The sequence below is a fragment of the Patella vulgata genome, chromosome 5 (genome assembly GCF_932274485.2).
Source record: "Patella vulgata chromosome 5, xgPatVulg1.2, whole genome shotgun sequence".
Lineage (NCBI taxonomy): Eukaryota > Metazoa > Mollusca > Gastropoda > Patellidae > Patella > Patella vulgata.
In genome coordinates this window covers 8858133-8878457 of record NC_065883.2, presented here as the reverse complement: position 1 = coordinate 8878457, position 20325 = coordinate 8858133, and the positions used below count along the sequence as shown (strand labels likewise).

Sequence of the window (20325 nt, the reverse complement as noted above, 5' to 3'; positions counted from 1 at the left end):
TTAGCATACATTTCAAGTTTGAACCAAATCGGATAAAAATAGTGGCCTCTACAGTGTTCACAAGCTAAAAACGTGATTTTTCGTACAATCAGGGGCCATAATCCATGACGTTACAGTCCGATACATGCCAATATCGAAAGGAACCGAGATATTAGGGTGATAAACCTATATTTCAAGTTTCATTGAAATCGGATAAAAATTGTGACCTGTAGACTGTTCACAAACAATTGTGGACGGACGGGCAGGGGCGACGACAATAAAAATGGATAATCGAGACTACGTTTATTACAGTAACAATGGTAGAATAAAAATCGTGACTACGCGAATATCAAAACTTTGAACACTGATAACTCAGCTCAGAATAAAGTCATTTGACTGAAATTTTCAATATATTCATTCTGCATTATTTATTTTTCAGCTATTATAGCATGAATCCCCATAATGCATCTTTAATGTTACTAAATGTAAAACTGAAAAAGTTTTGTTAGTGTTAGTAATCTGGAGAATTAAACAAACCATCTTGACCTTGATGTTGGTGGAAAGACAGTGGGAGAAACCCAAAAACCCTAGAGAAAACACACAAGGTTGATTAGATCACCCTACTTCTTGAAAACGTGCCACTTGACTTGATGCGCACTAGAAACCATACTCCTCGCAGTGTTTCGTTTGATTGGACTTAATCCCACTCAACACTGCCGTAATGAAAGCAAAGCTCTGTCCAAATTATGACTGGTCTATAGTCCGATTAACAACCAATACCTAACTGTGTAACAATATCATTTGGGTTTAAACAGAGCTCAAAATAATGTTTACATAACGTTACTTCAAGACTCACGAAATTTATTAGGCCCAATTAACCAGTGCATAGCAGAATATTGTAGAAAAACTAATTGCGTGACAAACGAGGCTATCAAAACGCCTACAATGTAAACAATACTGTTTGGAGACGAACAATACCTTAAATCACTGTCCAAAGTTTTAGGGAATACCCCAGATTAAACCAAGGGCTGTCCATGCTGCTGTACTTAGAAGAGATTTGATTGAATGGGAAGAATAGACACACCCACTCAAAAGCTCAAGTATCAGAATTCAGAAGTCAATCCACCAATTGCCACAGAGGGACTTCTCGGGCCATTGCTTCAGGAATATGACTAGAAAGGGAAACATTAAAATCATTTTACTGGATAAAAATTATAATTTATTTATTTATTTACAAAAATAATATCACAGTTTATATAAAACCATAGAATAGCTGGACATATACATCTTTCAGGGCATCATTTAACACAACTTACAATCTCTTAAAATTATCATATAAAATCCAAATTTGAATCAGCAAGATATTTTTTCCCAAAGGATATGACAATTTTTCGCATTATCCATATTGTTAAATATACTATACATAAAAACTATAACTTTAACAATATTTATTGTGCTAAATTCATTGAAATGCTAATTTCATGGCATCTAAAATGACTGACAGATAAGTTCTGAAGCTGGTCAATTTCACTGTCAGTCAGTTAAGACCGGCTAATAAAATTGAAACAAAAGCCTTGGTGCACAGACTATAAGAAACACTTTTAATCAAAATCACATCCCATTTTAAGAGATTGAGTTGCCATGACTCTAAGCCCTGCAGGTTTAATTTTGAAATATAACCACAGTTTTAATAGATAAATATATGCCATGTTTGTACAAAATAAATGTTTTTATCCTTCATCAGAGACCAATGGTACTGTGTTATAAATAGTGGATATGTCACAAAATAAATGTGTTTATATCTAAAAATATTCTGCTAATCTGGGATCAGCCCGGAGTTTTTGCTCTAATGTCATATATTTAGTTGGTGCCATTTCTTTATGCCTGAAAAAAAAAAGCAGACAGTAAAAATGATTATTAATAGGTTATACGTACAAGACGCCAAAAATAACTTGTTTATTTTCGATATGAAATCGGGTTTAACACATTATTTTTCTGCACAAATCTGGCTAATAATAAGGACGACTATTAGTCATGTAGTGTGCTAGAAGGGAAATTTTTGCTACTCCTATTCGCTCTGTAAGATGCAGCTATTAGTATATGTAGGACGCTAGGTTCGTTTTTTTTGTCCAATCCGAACAACTAGAAGGGAAATATTTGCTACTCCTATTTCGCTCTGTAACATGCAGCAAATAGTATACATTGGGCCCTAGGGTTTTTTATGTCCAGTCCGAACAACTAGAAGCATTTGTTGTGCCAGACCCTGCCCTTCCAGCACAGCAGACAAGGGATAAAACAGGAAATAAAATCTCGAGGAATTTTCTCCCTATCAAGAAGTGCTGCTAAAAATGAAAAAGAATAGTTTTGTGTAGATAATGAATATTTTAAAGATACATGTCATTATGCAAGAGGTAAATCTGCCTATTGCAGGGCTTTCTTTAGGCCTGAAATGTTATCTAAATTTTTAATTAGACATTAATTAACTTTCCAGACCATAATCAACTCTCGATGTCATCGCTAGCCTGCGATGTTTATTCGATTTAATCATGAAATGGATAATCAAGACTATGTTTTTTATTGTACCAACTTTAGATATCGTCATGATGATCGTCATGATGATCGAGGCTAGGCCGAAAATTCAATCGCTAAATTTTCGGTTCAGGATGGATCAATTTGACTGAAATTTTCAGCAAATTCCCTTTACGTTATCTAGTTTTTAACTATTATAGTGAGAACTGCCAACTCTTTATTTAATCTCTCATAATGTATCTTTAATCTGAAAATCCTATTAAACATTTAATCAACTTATAATTTAAATTCCTAGTTCTGTTTATTAAACAGAAAATCCCCATCATTCTTTTATTCAATATGTTTTTATCATTAAATAATAAAGATATTTATTTAGCACATTCAGCATTTTTTTTTAAAAATATACTGCCTGAAGCGCATTTGCATTGCTCACAATATGTGCTAGATGTAGCCACAAAAAAAATGTTAAACTTCTTAAAGAATCAAAATAATTTAAAGATGCATTATGTAAGATTTAGGTTAGATAAAAGAAGCTGGCTGTTGTTGTTATAACAGTTTGGGGGGGGGGGGATGGCCGATTGGTTAGCATGTTCGCTCTGTATCATATGGTCTGTCAATGAGTCAACTGGCATGGTTTCTATTCCCTGGTTGTACGTGGCAAGGAATAGGGTTGCTTGTCCAACCTTCGTGGGTTTTCTCTGGGACCTCTGGTTTCCTCCCACTGCTAAAGACCCTCCCGCGCAAACGAATTATTGAAATAAAATTGAACCATGTGTTAGTCCCGAAATGACCTAGTTTGTGTAGAGTGGAGTCTCTCTCTCTCTCTCTCTCAGTTCAGAAATAGATAATGAAAAATGAATGTACTGAAAATTACAGTCAAGCTACTTTGTGACTTTTTGAAAATGTAGCGTTCATTATTGTACTTGACAACCGATTTGAATCTTAGCCATCCGATCCCTGAGAGATGATTATAGGCTTGTCATGTTAATAAATGTTTAAATAATAGTCTATATGACATTTGAAGCCAAAAGTAAAACCTGTAATAGGCAGACTTACATAATACATCTTTAATATAAAAAAAAAATGTTAATCACATTAAAAAAAATCTAAATTACTTAACACATGTTAAATTTTTTTTAGAAGCTGAATTTTTTAATGATAAAAAAAAGATTTGCCTTGAGATAAAAAGTCTAAAGTTTGCAAAAGGGATTAGATTGTTCAGCTAGTTTAATGAAAATGGTGTGAAGAAGTGCAAAAATTCCATAGCCCTTTAAGACCTGTAAATCATTAATAATACTCTCTCAATTTGTTTTTTAGATTTATATTTCTTTTCAAATATAAATGATAAATTTAATAAAGTAATCGGTTTCTTTTTTCCTTCTTTTATTAAATCATCCACTGCCAATCGTATTTAAATTTGTTGAAAATCCCGAGCATCTGATTGCATCGAGAGTTGATAATGGTCTTCCAAGTTAATAAATGTCTAATAATTTATATAACATTTAAGGCCTAAAGAAGGACCTACAATAGGCAAATTTAGCTCTTGAATAATGCATCCTTAAGCAAATATTCGAGTAAAATATGCGACTGGGGCCCACATAAAATAAAATGGGATTTAACGTCCTACTTTTTTACACCAACTAGCCAGTGAATCATGTGCTCAGATAGCGATGCTATGGTCTACTCTTATTTCAAATTTCAACTGTCACAGATGCCTCCACATGCAAACATTGTGTTCATTGAACCGTGTTTATTTCGTATGATCCAGACAACTAGACACTGTTCCTTGCTAGTAGGCCTTCCGTCGTGCATCACTGACGAGGAGAAAACCACGCCGGAAATTCCTGAGGAACTTTTTCGTCCAATCCAAACGAGTAGACACTGTTCCTTGCTAGTAGGCCTTCCGTCGTGCATCACTGACGAGGAGAAAACCACGCCGGAAATTCCTGAGGAACTTTTTCGTCCAATCCAAACGAGTAGACACTGTTCCTTGCTAGTAGGCCTTCCGTCGTGCATCACTGACGAGGAGAAAACCACGCCGGAAATTCCTGAGGAACTTTTTCGTCCAATCCAAACGAGTAGACACTGTTCCTTGCTAGTAGGCCGGAAATTCCTGAGGAACTTTTTCGTCCAATCCAAACGAGTAGACACTGTTCCTTGCTAGTAGGCCTTCCGTCGTGCACCACTCACGAGGGGGAAACCATGCCGGAAACACCCGAGGAATGGTCTCCGCCAACAATGGGAGATAACCCGAGACCTTCTGGTTAGCGAGCAAGCGTCTTAGCCACTGAGCCACTGCAGCTCCCCCTCCCACAAAATAAAAAATATTCATCTTATCCGATTAAAACACATATCCTATTTCATTTCATTTTTTTATAGTTCAAAATTTTGTTTTACTTGTCTTTACTACACTAGGATCTGGAAGAGTTGTAATATAACCTGCATTCTGGATGATGTGAGGGAATAGTCAATGAAATGGTCTGTTACGGCGATTTTTTGGCCTGAGGTGCATGGATATGTGGGTAACCCACTAGAAAAAATCAACATTGATTGGTTAATCAAATATCTGACGTCATAGGGTCAAAAGCCATTCATGTGACCCCTGACGTGACTTCCCACTACAACCAGTCATATCTTCATGTAGTGTAGGCCACTGAGAGTATAAAAAACGAAACGAAATATAGATCTGTATTATAATCAGATTGATGTTCATCTTACAGAGATTTTCGACTTTAACCCACCTGTTTAATCGAACTTCCAAGATATGAATACGGAACATGGCATCACTACAATAATTCAAATAATCTTCTTCATTTTCTTTTGGCATGTTCACCTGGTTTTGTTGGTACCATGCCTGTTTCTTCTGTAATTCTTGAGTTTCCTGTAAAATTCAATTTAAAAAGAAATGAAATAAAATGGGGTTTAATGTCCTAGTATTTCGCACCGACTGGGCTAATGAAGATGGTACCATGAAAGAGAATAAAAAAAATAATACAATTTTGAGGAACTTTTAGGATAAAGTCCCTAAAAGGCATTTGAAGGATTCAAAAAATATCTGTTCAAAACAGTTCAATTCCGTTCTGTATTTACAAAGATATGATGAACTTAAAATATTTCGACATCTGGCATCCATTGCAAGCATTATATAGTAAATACTATTTGCAGAAAATTTAACAATTAGTTTAATATTCATTTTGTGGGGTTTTTTTATTGTTTTTTATAGCAAGTTTAATGTTTTATCATTGTGGTCATTATTTATTTATTAATGTCAAATGCCTGAGAGAAGGTTAAATAGTCAGTGTCATATAAATTACTTATTATTAAACCAACCAACAGTTTAATGTTAGATTCCCTGGTTGTACGTGACAAGTAGTAGGGGTCAACTGTCCAACCTTGTGGGTTTTCTCTGGGTCCTCTGGTTTACTTCCATTGCTAAAGATCCCTATGGGCAAGTCAATTATTGAAATATAATTGAACCATATGTTAGTCTTGAAATGACCTAGTTTGTGTTGTGTGGGCGTTAATCTCTCTCTCTCTCTCTGTTTCATGTTAATCATACCCCAAAATAGAAATTTCTTGGATTCATAAAGTTGTGTCGAATGAACAACAGTCCTCTAAATTTCATAGGGTAACTCTGTTTGAATGAGCAGGGGAGAGCGGGGATGGTTCGGACGGTTGGATGGTCCGGACACCCCCCATAGCTTTAATCTTTACAATGCTATCCGTTTTTTGATTGGTTATTATAATACTAAAGATTTCATCTTGTAAAACGAAAAACACATGGTGGAGATAAACATTCAAATGTAGATGCAGATAAGCTTTTTTCTATTTTTGACAAAGTTGATGTAAAAAATTTCTAAAGTTAAATGCTTAAATTAATTCGGTGTTTAACAAGTTTCTACTAGGGGTAAGCTGTCACCTCTTTCTTCCTTCGCTAATTAATAGAAATAGATTGAAAATTTATCATATTTTCATTGTAAATAAACATAATGGTGGCTTATATCAGAATTATGGGTTTGGGATACATCCGGACACTGTCCAGAATTACCCCAGAAGTGTTCAGATCAAACTGTTCAGTATTTCCAAGAGTCAGATTTGATAAAAAAAAAAAGAAAAAGAATGATGACTGGCAGTTGCAGGGTCTAATAAGTTTACTGAAATTATGGGTACTGCTGCTTTACTTCCATTAAATCAAATTCTGTCAATTCTTCCGAAACCCTTATTCAGCAGCAACAAGGGGATGAGTTATTACTACAAATTTGGTACGTCATTTGCGGGAATAAACATTCATTAGCTTTTTCGATGTAAATGAAATGGGGTTTAACGTCCTACTGTTCTGCTCCTAACCTGGGCTAATGAAGACGGGCATACGCCATACAGTGTGCTATGAGGGAAATTTTGCCCGGACAGCGGCACTACGGCCTACTCTTATATCGAATTCCAACTGCCAAGGGATGTTTTACGTGCACGCCAATGTGTACACGGGACCTCGGTTTTTCGTCCCATCCGCACGACTAGACAGCTTTCCTTGTCAGCCCCTCCGTCCTGCATCACTGACAAGGGAGAACCACGCCGGAAAATCTGGATGAACTTTCTCGGCCAATGCAGGGATCGAACACCCGACCTCCAGGCTAGCGAGCTAGCGTCTTACCCACTTAGCCACGTGATCCCCCCTTTTTCGATGTAAATTATGGATTGATGTCATACCTAGAGAATAGCAAGAAGCTTTAAAGCTTTAGAATTATCAGTTGGTTCCTTTTTGAATCTGTTCATTTATTTTCATCCAGCTATGTTAAAATATGTCTCAATTAGATGACATTCAGCTTTAAATTTATCACTACTGTGTTAACTTTATTGCTAACTGAACTTTTTGAAGAAATAGAACTAAACTGTGAAAGAAATCTTTTCAATTTACTTTTGTCCAATCCTCCTCCATTTGTCCAAAGTATCCCCCCAGGGTTGACCGGTGTCTCCCTGCTAATGGGGTAAATCTGGACATTTTACTAACCCTCCAAAAATTGGTCCAACATAAAGACTTTTATAGCTACACAACTGTATCACTGACTGAATATAGCCAATAATGTAAAGTCTATTTTCCATTCTTAAGTTCGGAGACAAAAGCATTATAAGTTGCATAAATGTGAAAAAACCCAAAAGTGTTCGAACCATCCCCGCTCTCCCCCACTAGAATATCTTCGAAGTGGCATAAATTTCTACTCCATGAAATCTTGAGAGATCTCATATCCAGGGTCAAATATTGCCGTATAGATAAATGTTTGTTTAAAAGAAATTCTAATAAATTTAATAATATGTTGAAAGTTTTAATTGATGAACTGTACCTTTTCAAACCGGGCTTGTATTAGATTAGCTTTATCAATTAATCTTTGTTTTAGGTCATTCAAACAATCCTCTTTCAATTTAAATGCTTGATTACGCAAAACTTTTTCTGGATCTCCGATCTGTGCCAGGAACGGGGCCAAATAATCTATCTCCATTTCTTGCTTTCTCATTTTTTCTTCTAGTTGTAATCTCTCCTGTGAAAAAAAGGAAAAGGAAAATATTAATGATTAACACATGTTTATGTCATTAGTTTGTGAAAAGGCATTGACAATCACAGATACCGAATGGTATTTATCACAACCAAATCTTCAAAAAACACGACAACTTAATATTCCAAAAGCAAACCTTGTATCGCGTGGAAATAAATAAAATGGGCTTTCAAAAGGTGTACCTATTTGTCATTATTTTGTGGTAATCACATACATCAAAATACAACTTCTCCATAACAAATTACCAAGAATTATTTTTGTTGAAGTCTGGTTATATTCAAGGGAATGGAAGCTTATAATTAACCCATTTCCTACCCGGACCTCATTTGACCCAATTCTGGCTGTTTCGTTTCAAAATCGATTAAGAACCCTGGCTTTAATACATCCTTTCTTTTTCTGCACCAATTCCGTTGGTGAATGAAGATTCATATACTGAGAGCCACTGATCAGTTTACTGAATAATACGTTGTTATTAATTTCTGATAAGTCAAAATGATATCACTGTTTTAAAAAAAAAAAAAACAACAACATATTTTGTCTTTTCATTCACATTTCTTAAAAAAAACTTCATCTTACCAATTCTTTTCTGTGAGTTTTAGCTTTTTCGTTTCTCTCCGTATCGTAGACCCCGATCTCTAATTCTGATTCTGTATCTTCTTTACTCCTACCATTTAAGATTTCACGAACCTGAACAAAATATAAACACAAATTATTTATGGATTTGTGTCTTGTCAGCAGGTTTGTCTTATCGGATAAGTTTCAGGGCTCAAGCGAGGGGGCGAATTCAAGCAAAAACTTGCGCCCGGAACGCCTTGTAGCTTGAACACTTGTTAATTGTTTGCAATGCCTGTGTGTCCTGTCTGAATGTTTGTCGTTTTTTTCTGTTTGTTTATGTGCTGTGTGGTTCTCCTATGTTTCTGACCCAATCTGATTAAAACACAGATCCTATTTCGTTTTGTTTTTATAGTTCAAAATTTCGTTTTACTTGTCTTTACTACACTAGGATCTGGAAGAGTTGTTATATAACGTGCGTTCTGATTGATGTGAGGGATTAGCCAATACAACAAACTGTTACGGCGAGTTCTTGGTATACGGTACTGTGGGTAACCCACTAGAAACATCTACGTTGATTGGTTAATCAAATGTCTGACGTCACAAAAGCTGCTCGTATGACCCCTGACACGACTTTCCACTACAACCCGTCAGATCTTCATTTAGTGGAGGCTATCGAAAATATAAAAAAAACGAAACGAAATATAGTTCTGTATTTTCATCAGACATTAGCTCTGTATTTTCATCAACTTGGGACATTAAATGAGAATTTGTCTGCAAAACCAATTTTGTCACTATAAATTTCTCCCTCGACGACTCAATTATTAGATTTAAAAATTTGAAATAATTTTCATTCTTCACACCATTAAAATGGTGGTTGGTTAAATTGCGGGATGATTAACCAAACTATTAGACATAGAAAAATAATTATCTTCTCCGTGTCACATCATAAAAACTAATAAATATCGACAATATAGCCCGGTGATCGTCTGGAACACATCCTAAAGATCGTAAAAAGGAAATAAGGTTAGAAAATTAATGACGGAAAAAATTATTTAGCTCTATCTCAAACCTCATGTGAACATGTGCTGAAAATATTTATGTTTATTATACGCAGTACATAACTGTTATTCAATATGAGAGGAGGGGGGGGGGGAATCAGCAACCCTCCCTTAAACATGCATTATGCAAGAGCTAAATCTGATTATTGTAAGTCTTTATTTAGGCTTCAGATGTTATAGAAATTATAAATTAGATCTTTATTTAAACAACAAGACCAAAATCAACTCTGTAGACCCACGGATGGCTCGGCTACAGCTCGGATTTAAATAGGATTTCACTAATTGATTAAATCAAATAAGGGGTAACCTGATGAAAATACGTCAGGATAAATGATAGAGTGTACTTAGTGAGGCCGCTGTAAAGCGTTTCCGTATGCCATTGAAAACTTTACTTGATAATCGAGATATGTAGGTGGAGTTAACGCCTGTCAATCAAACGACCGGCTAAGGTGAAGACACATTTCGCTACCATTTCTAGGCAAATATTACAACGATGATAACTATGTTCAGAATAAAGTAATTTGACTGAAGCATCTTTCATTGAACTGTTATAGCAAGAATTGCCAACTCTCTATAAAAATCTCCCATAATGTATGTTTAAGTATATAGTAAATTACCGTTATTAAATACAAGAGGAAGAGGAAGATCAGCAACCCTCCCTTAATTATACGGTATTGCTATTGAAGATGTTTATAATACACAGTAACCTGCCTTAATTATACGGTACTGCTATTGAAGATATTTATGTTTATAATACACAGCAACCCTCCATTAATTATACGGTATTTCTATTGAAGATGTTTATAATACACAGTAACCTGCCATAAGTATACGGTACTGCTATTGAAGATATTTATGTTTATTATACACAGTAACCTGCCTTAAGTATACGGTATTGCTATTGAAGATGTTTATAATACACAGTAACCTGCCATAAGTATACGGTACTGCTATTGAAGATATTTATGTTTATTATACACAGTAACCTGCCTTAAGTATACGGTATTGCTATTGAAGATGTTTATAATACACAGTAACCTGCCTTAATTATACGGTACTGCTATTGAAGATATTTATGTTTATAATACACAGCAACCCTCCATTAATTATACGGTATTGCTATTGAAGATGTTTATAATACACAGTAACCTGCCATAAGTATACGGTACTGCTATTGAAGATATTTATGTTTATTATACACAGTAACCTGCCTTAAGTATACGGTATTGCTATTGAAGATGTTTATAATACACAGTAACCTGCCATAAGTATACGGTACTGCTATTGAAGATATTTATGTTTATTATACACAGTAACCTGCCTTAAGTATACGGTATTGCTATTGAAGATGTTTATAATACACAGTAACCTGCCTTAAGTATACGGTACTGCTATTGAAGATATTTATGTTTATTATACACAGTAACCTGCCTTAAGTATACGGTACTGCTATTGAAGATATTTATGTTTATAATACACAGTAACCTGCCTTAAGTATACGGTACTGCTATTGAAGATATTTATGTTTATTATACACAGTAACCTGCCTTAAGTATACGGTACTGCTATTGAAGATATTTATGTTTATTATACACAGTAAACTGCCTTAAGTATACGGTACTGCTATTGAAGATATTTATGTTTATTATACACAGTAACCTGCCTTAAGTGTATGGTACCGTACATCAGATAAACTACTTTTAAAGCCCAAAACTGTTCAACTAGTCTTTTACGGTCAGCTCTCTTTTAGTTGTCAAGCACCTGTTTTATGGAATAATCTAACATGTTCACAATCTTTTTGTTTATTTATGATTACATTATCAATTTATAAATTGCCCCTGAACATGTTATATGAAAGGGCGCACTGTAAATGTGCTGTATATATATATATATATGTAATTTACCTTATAGCGTGTCCGGGATGCAAGGGAAGGTATATAGGAAAGACCCAAATGATGCTTAGGTTGAGAATGAACCTCCATCGACAGCACATACTTCAACCAAAATACAGGATGATCCCGCTCAGTGAGCATCTTGAAGTATGTGGTGGGGGTAAATTTAGTGTTTTTCCTTTATATAGACTTAATAGCAAAAACAACGACCTCTTGGAGGCAAAAGAAAGCTATTTTATTGAGAAGTACCACCCGAAACTTAATTCTAAATAAGAGAATAATTAAATTAAATTAAATAAAATAAAGACCGTGGTGGGATTGAATATTTGTAGTCTGTAGACTAAGAAATTACTACCCTTGCCTGTATAATAATGTAACTATGACATTGTGACGTCATAGACTATTGTTAATTGAATTATTGTTTAATAAATGCCTGAAGAGGCGCTATCGCGGTGAAAACGTTAGCATAAAAATGTAGTTTTATTTTGCCATCTTTAATTTCAATTATATATTATCAAAGAGCAGCTTTAATTAACTATTCTAGTATATATATATATATATATATATATATATATATATATAATATGAGAGGAGAAGGGGGGGGGGATCAGCAATCCTCCCTTAAGTATATGGTACTGTTATTAAATGTTAAATAATCAATCTGAGTACATATTTAGGGTGAATTAAGCTGTGAGAAATTTGATATTTTAGCGAAGATGAAAAGTAAATCATTACATCAACTAAAGTCCATCTGAATTTGTATTAGGTTTGATGTCATGTTATTACTCTGCATTAATAAAAACTAGAAAGTTCCGAACAATGTATACAATTAAATGTTGCTAGTGGCAACCAGACTATTAGCAGAAGAATATTGTTCAGAAAGATTTTTTATTAGAAGCTTTGTGGATTTTCCTTTTTTAGCTTTGTAGAAGATTTCTGTGATTAAGTCCAGGATAATAACTCCACACCTCCAAGTCAAACTTGCGGGAAAAAAACGATGAAAGATTTTCAAACTGTTTGAAAATCGTTCAGCAAGAAATCAACGAAAATAACTGTATCGAACATTTTTATTATTTAGGGATAAAAAAAATAAAGAGGAAATCTATTCTCCATTAGAATATAAAATGCTATTATATTATACACCGTGTAACCATGGCGATGAATTCTGGAAATACCGAATCATGACATTGACAATTATGATCAAAGAAATTAGATAAAAGAAATAATACTGCTATAATTTCCTGGGGTTATCTTGTACTAGAAAACTAACATGTCACTGTAAATATCTATGAAATGACAGAGCAGTAGCATTGAGAGAGAGAGAGAGAGAGAGAGAGAGAGAGAGAGGTTTAACGTCTACTCCACACAAACCAGGTCATTTTGGGACTAACAAATGGTTTAATTTTTTTTTTTTTTAAATAATTTGCTTGCGTGTAGAGGCCTTTAGCAGTGGGAGGAAACCGAGAGAGAGAGAGAGAGAGAGAGAGAGAGAGAGAGAGAGAGAGAGAGAGAGAGATTTAACGTCCCCTCGACTCAAACTAGGTCATTTCGGGACTAACACATGGTCAAATTTTATTTCAATAATTCACTTGCGCGTAGGGGTCTTTAGCAGTCGGAGAAAACTGGATAATTATGACGTAAATTAATAAATTAATTGTTGTGTAAAACTATTTTTGATGTACTGGTAGTAAACCATTTGTGGTGTAAACTAATTATGATGTAAATTAATTGTGATGTAAATTAATTGTGTATAATAAACCAGTGATTGTTGTCCCATATAACTGTGTCAGTTTTGTTATGTTTCCAATTGCTAAATGCCACTAAAGGATTAAATTAATTGTGGTGTAAACTAATTATGATGTAAACTAATTATGATGTAAATTAATTGTGATGCAAAGTAATTATGATATAGATTAATTATGATGTAAATTAATTATGGTGTAAATTAATTGTGATATAGATTAATTATGATGTAAATTAATTATGATGTAAATTAATTGTGGTGTAAATTAATTATAAAGCAAATTGTGGAGTAAATTAGTTTTTTTATGCAGCATTGCATTTTGTATAATGAGTTTTATTTACTTTATAGGAGTGGTACCCATTACTTCCTTCTTATGTAGTTACAAATTACAAATCAAAGAACTGGCTTGGAATTAGTTGAGAACAAAAGAGTTTTCATACGATAAATCTGGACAACTAAGAAATGAATTAATGCTGATCAGGATTGGGTTTCTATTTTAAGCAGACTTTATTTACACTGTTGAAATAAAAAAATAAAGAACAAAGACCCTTTTATTTTTTTTTTACATCATTTTTTTAAAGGGTGTATGGCTCTATTTTTTTTAACCATAAATGGATCTAAAAGCATATATTAATGTAATATGAGTGTATATATCAAGTGATTTATATCTAATTCTTTAAAAAAAATTGTAATTATACCATAACAGATCAAACTGAAAGACAATCGTTTACGCCTAATTAGCCCATTCTTCACATATTTTTATTATTTTTTATCATTTGTGAATCAGCCATTACTATTTACTGCCACATTGTAATTTAGGATATGTTTTTCTTTGTTCATTGGTGTTGCGCCCGAAACTATATGGTACACGACTCGTGTACTGATTATAAAACATTCATTGTGTCTTACATATTGGATATTAGTATCCCACATTTTCACGGCAACATAACAACATCAATATGGATTGAATTCTAATTTGTGTTTTTGATTTCGATTATTATGGTAAATATTGAGTTAGAGACTTAGTTCCTTTAAAGTGTAAAATATTCCAGAAGATAACAATTTGATTAAAGCTTGGATCCCATTTCATGTATTTCTCTTGTTAATGTTCAAATTTATAAAATAACATAAAACAGGGTTTAACATCTTACTGTTCTGCACTAACGAGACTAACAAACTGCATTTTCAGCTTTAAATTAAACATACATTATGCAAGAGCTAAATCTGCCTATTGCAGGTCTTTCTTTAGGCCTTAAATGTTATATAATTTAATAATTAGACATTAATTAACTTATCCAGACAATAATCAACTCTTGATGGCATCGGATACTCGAGATTTTAACTAGATTAGAACGGTTCGCCATTTAAAAATTTAATTTAAAAATGGGAAAGCGAGACTAAGTCTCGAATATACCAGTGCCCTGGTTACCACAATGCACACATCTTGTCAAAACTACAAACAGTGATAACTTGGCTCAGAATGAAGTAATTTGAATGAAATTTTCAATATTTTCATTTTACATTATCTATTTTTCAGCTATTATAACATGAATGGTCAGCTCTTTATCTAAATTTTACATAATGTATCTTTAATCTTTCGTCTAACTTTCCGTTTCAAAACAATTTTAGCACTCCAACCTTTCAGTTCAGACATCTTTAATGCAAAGGTCTTTTTAATTTCCAATATTGTTGAATATGTATAAATTGGTTCGATTTTCAAAATATGATACCTTAAATATAATAGTTTATTTATCAGTTTTTTTTAAAGCTTAATCCTTATAAAAGATGGTTAAAATTTCGAAATTTGCCTGTAAGTTTGTTTCTAAAAGTAAATTTTAAATCCACATCAAAATGACTCTCTTGCAATCCGATTAAAAAATAGATTGTATTTCGTCTCGATTTATTCACATGTTCTTTGTTCTCGTTTTATTTGTCTTGACAATAGTCATCTTAAGATTTTTTTTTGTTTAGTTAAACAAGGTTCTGTTGATCTGTGGATCAGCCAATGAAATAAACTGTTTAGTTAAGCTTTGCGGAAGTTGTCAACGGAATTCTGAGAATTACCCTGAGCTCTTGAAAACAAACCAAAATTAGAAAACAATCTGTTTAAAAAACAGATCCATATTTTGTTTCATTTTTTTTATACTTTTGATGGCCTACACTATATGAAGATCTGACAAGTTGTACAATGTAGTAAAAGGTCGAGTCAGAGGTCATACGAACGGCTTTTGACCCTATGACGTCAGACATTGATTAATTAATCAGCGTTGATATTTCTAGTGGTTTACCCACAGTTCCGTGCATTGCATGCCAAGAATTTGTCATAACAGATGGTTTCATTGGCTAATCCCTGTAACCTGTTATTTTATTTCTTTAGATTTTATTATCTTGTTTTAACAAAAATATCATTTTAATTTTTTTTTTAACACATTTAAAATGAAAATTTAAAATATTCTTCCTCTATTGTGCTATTTTTATTTATTTTTCTATTTCATAATTGATCAATATTGTTCTATAGTTATATCTGTTTGTACATTTCCAAATATCACTTAGGGACACGCTTACATTTTTGTCTTGTGGGATCCAAATGGGTGTTTTTCAGGGAATCCAGCATTTATCTAGTAACATTAAAGAGAGAGAGAAATGGGGTTTAATGTCCACACGACACAGACTAGGTCATTTCGGGACTAACATATGGTTTAATTTTATTTCAATAATTCGCTTGCGTGTAGGGGTCTTTAGCAGTGGGAGGAAACCGGAGGACCCGGAGAAAACCCACAAGGTTGGACAGGCAACCCTACTCCTTGTCACGTACAACCAGGGATTCCAAACCACGCCAGTTGACTCAATAACAGGTCTCATGATACAACGCGCACGTGCTAACCATTCGGCCATCCAACCCCCTAGTAACATTAAGTGTCCCTACTTTTCATATACCAAATATGCCATGCTACTTATTATTGGAAATATCTACCCTATAAATACTTTCGTGGGAATGTATTTTTTACTTTTTCGTTAATAAGGTCTCAGTAGTATAATAGAATATAGGACCTGTTAACCTCGACTTGATGGTGGCTAAATCTATTTGTTAAGGCCAGCTCAATCTTCGTCAAGGTCGCTAAGATGTAAATAAGGTTAGGGCATGTGATTGTTGGCAACATTGTAGGTTAGGGTTAGGGTAAGCATTGGGGCTAGGCCAATGGTTAGGGTTAGGACTGGGATTAGCACTAGCCCTGTTTAAATCTCTTGACCTTTGATCAAACTTGAAGTTGGCCTTATCGAATAGATCTAACCTTTAGACTACTGATAGCATAATAGAAATGAAAGACCTACTAACCTCGTCTTCTGATTCTCGAACTCTCTCTCTACAAACATCTTCACATTTTAATAAATGTAACATCATTTGATAAATATCCACTTGTTTTTTACTCTTAATGTCAGCATCGACCTGAAGGAAGAAATAGTAACATCAAAAAAAAATCTTTGTTGATGAATTGAGAATAGGAGAGAGAATCATCTATTCTTTGTAAATTCTACGGCAAAAAAACAAAAACAAAAAAAAAGGATTTATCTTCAAAGTGCAGAATAGAAGTTAAATTTAAAGGAGATAAAACATTTTAATACAGGTCAAAACAAGAAAATTCAGTCATCAATATTTTGCCATGGCATCCGTGTTATATATATCCGACACTTATCTCAATTTCCAAACGTCGGAGAGGTCTTTAATTTGTTGTTTTTGTCCTATCAGAATGTTTAGACGCTTTTTCTTGCCAGACACGCGAGGGGAATGGGAACTAGGCTGGAAAACCCCAAGGAAATTTCTCGGACAAAACTGGACCAAAAACGGGACCGCTTGGTTAGTGAGCTACTGTTGGGCTCCCAACAAAATGAAACTGGGGCTCTGTTTCAGATAATAAATTAGAGAAAAATAAACTATTTGACATGAACAGAATGTTCTGGTACAGTCCACCACCAGGGAGGGGGTTTGGTGGCCGAATGGTTAGCGCATTCACGTTTGCAGCATTAGGTCTGTCATGGAATCAACTGGCGTGGTTTCGATTCCCCGGTTCTACATGCCACATAGTAGGGTCACCTGTTTAACCTCGTGGATTTTCTCCGGGTCCTCTGGTTTCCTCCCACTGCTAAAGACTCCTACACGCAAGCGAATTATTGGAATAAAAAAGAACCATATGTAAGTCCCAAAATGACCTAGTTTGTGTCAGTGGACATATAACCCCATCTCTCTCTCTCACCAGGGAATCTGTTTCATTCGCTTTCTGGAGATAATCATAAATATTAAGAATACTATGATATGATGCTTAACATAAGAAATATTGGTAAGGAATGGAGGCTTATTGACCCTATTTCCTGAAGCTGGAAAAATCCGACAAGCAATATTTTGGAGAGAGAAAAATGGGGTTTAACGTTCACTCGACACAAACTAGGTCATTTTGGGACTAATATATGGTTTAATTTTATTTCAATAATTCGCTAGCACGTAGGGGTCTTTAGCAGTGGGAGGAAATCGGAGGACCCGGAGAAAACCCACGAGGTTGGACAGGCGACCCTAATCCTTGTCAAGTACAACAGGGGATTCGAAACCACACCAGTTGTCTCAATGACAGGCCTTATGATGATCATTCGGTCATCCAACCCCACTGCAAAATTTTGGAACAGAAACCTTGATCTTTACATACCTGGAAAGTTTGATGAAGCTGATCTGACTCCCATTTTAATGTAGCACCTTTTTCTTCCCAGTTACTGGGTTTGATATATTCCCGTGTTGACGAGACAATACGAGCGTCCTCTGTGTGGTACGATATCTGTATCTTATCTTCTGATATCAGGAATATCAACTCTGCAATATCTTCATTTGCCTGCTTTGATTTATTACGATGAAATTTCTGTATCATTTTCTAAAATATATAAATATCAGAAAAGATAATTAAAAATCTCTCACGCTTTCTTTCTTTTATCTTGTGTTCTATGCAATAGGGGAGCCACGGTGGCTAAGTGGGTAAGACGCTGGATCACTAGTCTGGAGGTCGCGTGTTCGATCTCTGCATTGGCAGTTGGAATTCGATATAAGGGTAGATCATAGTGCCGCTGCCCGGGCAAAATTTCCCTCATAACACACTGTATGGCATATACCCGTTTTCATTAGCCAAGTATAGGAGCAGAACAGTAGGACGTTAAACCCCATTTCATTTCATTTGATTATGCAAAATATTGAGTTATAGACTTAGCTACGGTACTTTAAACTTCTAGAATATCTAAATAAATATGAACTATACTCAACGAACAGTATGATTAAATTGATTGATGGTGACAAAATTACCACCTTTAAAAAATAAAGCCTTCAACAAATGAATGTATTTCTTTTATTGAAAGTGAATAAAACTATAAGATTTATTACAATGGAACCTGATGAACCATTTTCTACAATATACGATCTACAAGTCGGATTGTTCTTATTTATTAAGCTTATCTTGAAAGTAAAAAAAAACCTTCATGAAAACTGGGTTGGATTGTATATAAAAAAAAAGAAACTTTGTGAAAAATGGGTTGGATTGTATTAAAAAAAAAAACTTCATGAAAAATGGGTTTAATTGTATAAAAAAAAAACTTCAAGAAAAATAGGTGGGATTGTATTTTCAAAGACACAAATAGATTTTGGTGTAAAATCAATAGGGAGAGACAGAAATCGAGTTTAAAGTCCACTCGACACAAACTTGGTCATTTCCGGACTAACATACGGTTTAATTTTATTTCAATAATTCAGTTGCGCGTGGGGGGTCTTTAGCAGAGGAAGGAAACCGGAGGACCAGGAGAAAACCCACGAGATTGGACAGGCAACCCTACGTCTTGTCACGAAAGACCAGGGAATCGAAACCACGCCAGTTGACTCATTGACAGACCTTATGACCCACATACTCAGGCGCTAACCATTCGGCCATCCCACCCCCACTAAAATCAATAGAAAGCATGATGTCAACTGTCACAACTTAAAGACTAGATGTCTGATTTAGCACTATAGAAATCCGTTGCAATCTACAATAATATGAATGTTTAATCTCTAATAGGAATGAATCTCAGTCCAAAAATGGTTCAATTAAATTTTATATTTACAAAGTTATGATAAATTGAAATTTCAAATGGATTTAATTAACACCCGCGAGATCTAAAATTTAACAATAAAATGGATAATCAAGGCTAAGTCTTGGTTGTCAAGTATCATGCTACGATAATAAAGAATTTTGATGAGCTCTGAGACCATTTTCCGTCGCCATAGCAGCGCAGAAAGAACGCCACCCCGATCTGATGGATATTAGGCTTCAATATTTATGGTAAAGTCTTGTGACTGATAAATTGTTTTAAGAGGGATTTGTAGCTCAGTTTTGATGGATAAATTAGTTTCAATACGTTTTTTTGTCCAAATAAGTCATCAAATCACATGGTTTTTACACAGGAAGGCATCTTTGAGCAAAAGTTCAATTCTTTTTCATGGCCTGTTAGGGGTTTAAATAACATAATGGATTTAACTGCATGAAGTCTATCTGATTCCGTAGTAATGTCCGCTTGAAACAGCCATTTTATAAATCATGCTGAGAAATCTCCAGTTCATTAAGTTCACTAATCTGTTTTTTTTTTAACAGAATTAATCTAATTTAGCACAAATTGAAGGAACGAATCTTACGTTAATGGGTCTTGTATTCCCTGATCCACTTCCCTCCTGTGGTCCGAACTTTTTCTGTCGCTTTCCGAAGTCTACATGTTTGTAAAACATGAAGTCATCTCTGTTGACGAAATGTTCGGTCATTTCTAACGGTGTCTCGATCCGTTTTTTCAAGCCGTCCACTCGAGCCTCATTATAAAAGATCATCGTTCTTTCATTCTCCGGTGCTGGGGCACTTGCTTTGTACTGATGTTCTGTAAAAAGGAAAAAAAAATACCTTTAAATCTGATGATTGTCATTTGCATTTTTCTGACAACTTAATTATAATTGATGATAATAATAA

At 34.4% G+C, this 20325-nt stretch overlaps 1 protein-coding gene across 1 annotated transcript in view; it reads right to left on the bottom strand.

Annotated features, from left to right (window-relative positions):
• Positions 1–490: 490 nt before the first annotated feature.
• The window catches only part of LOC126822430 (dynein regulatory complex subunit 7), a 36587-nt gene continuing 16752 nt past the window's right edge, over positions 491–20325 (bottom strand). Inside the window, exons 11-17 of the mRNA XM_056100902.1 lie at positions 20004–20236; positions 18004–18222; positions 16644–16754; positions 8634–8744; positions 7848–8042; positions 5227–5389; positions 491–498 (exon numbers count right to left, since the gene is read on the bottom strand). Of these exons, the coding sequence (XP_055956877.1) occupies positions 491–498; positions 5227–5389; positions 7848–8042; positions 8634–8744; positions 16644–16754; positions 18004–18222; positions 20004–20236 (1040 nt within the window). The remainder of the gene's footprint in view (positions 499–5226; positions 5390–7847; positions 8043–8633; positions 8745–16643; positions 16755–18003; positions 18223–20003; positions 20237–20325) is intronic.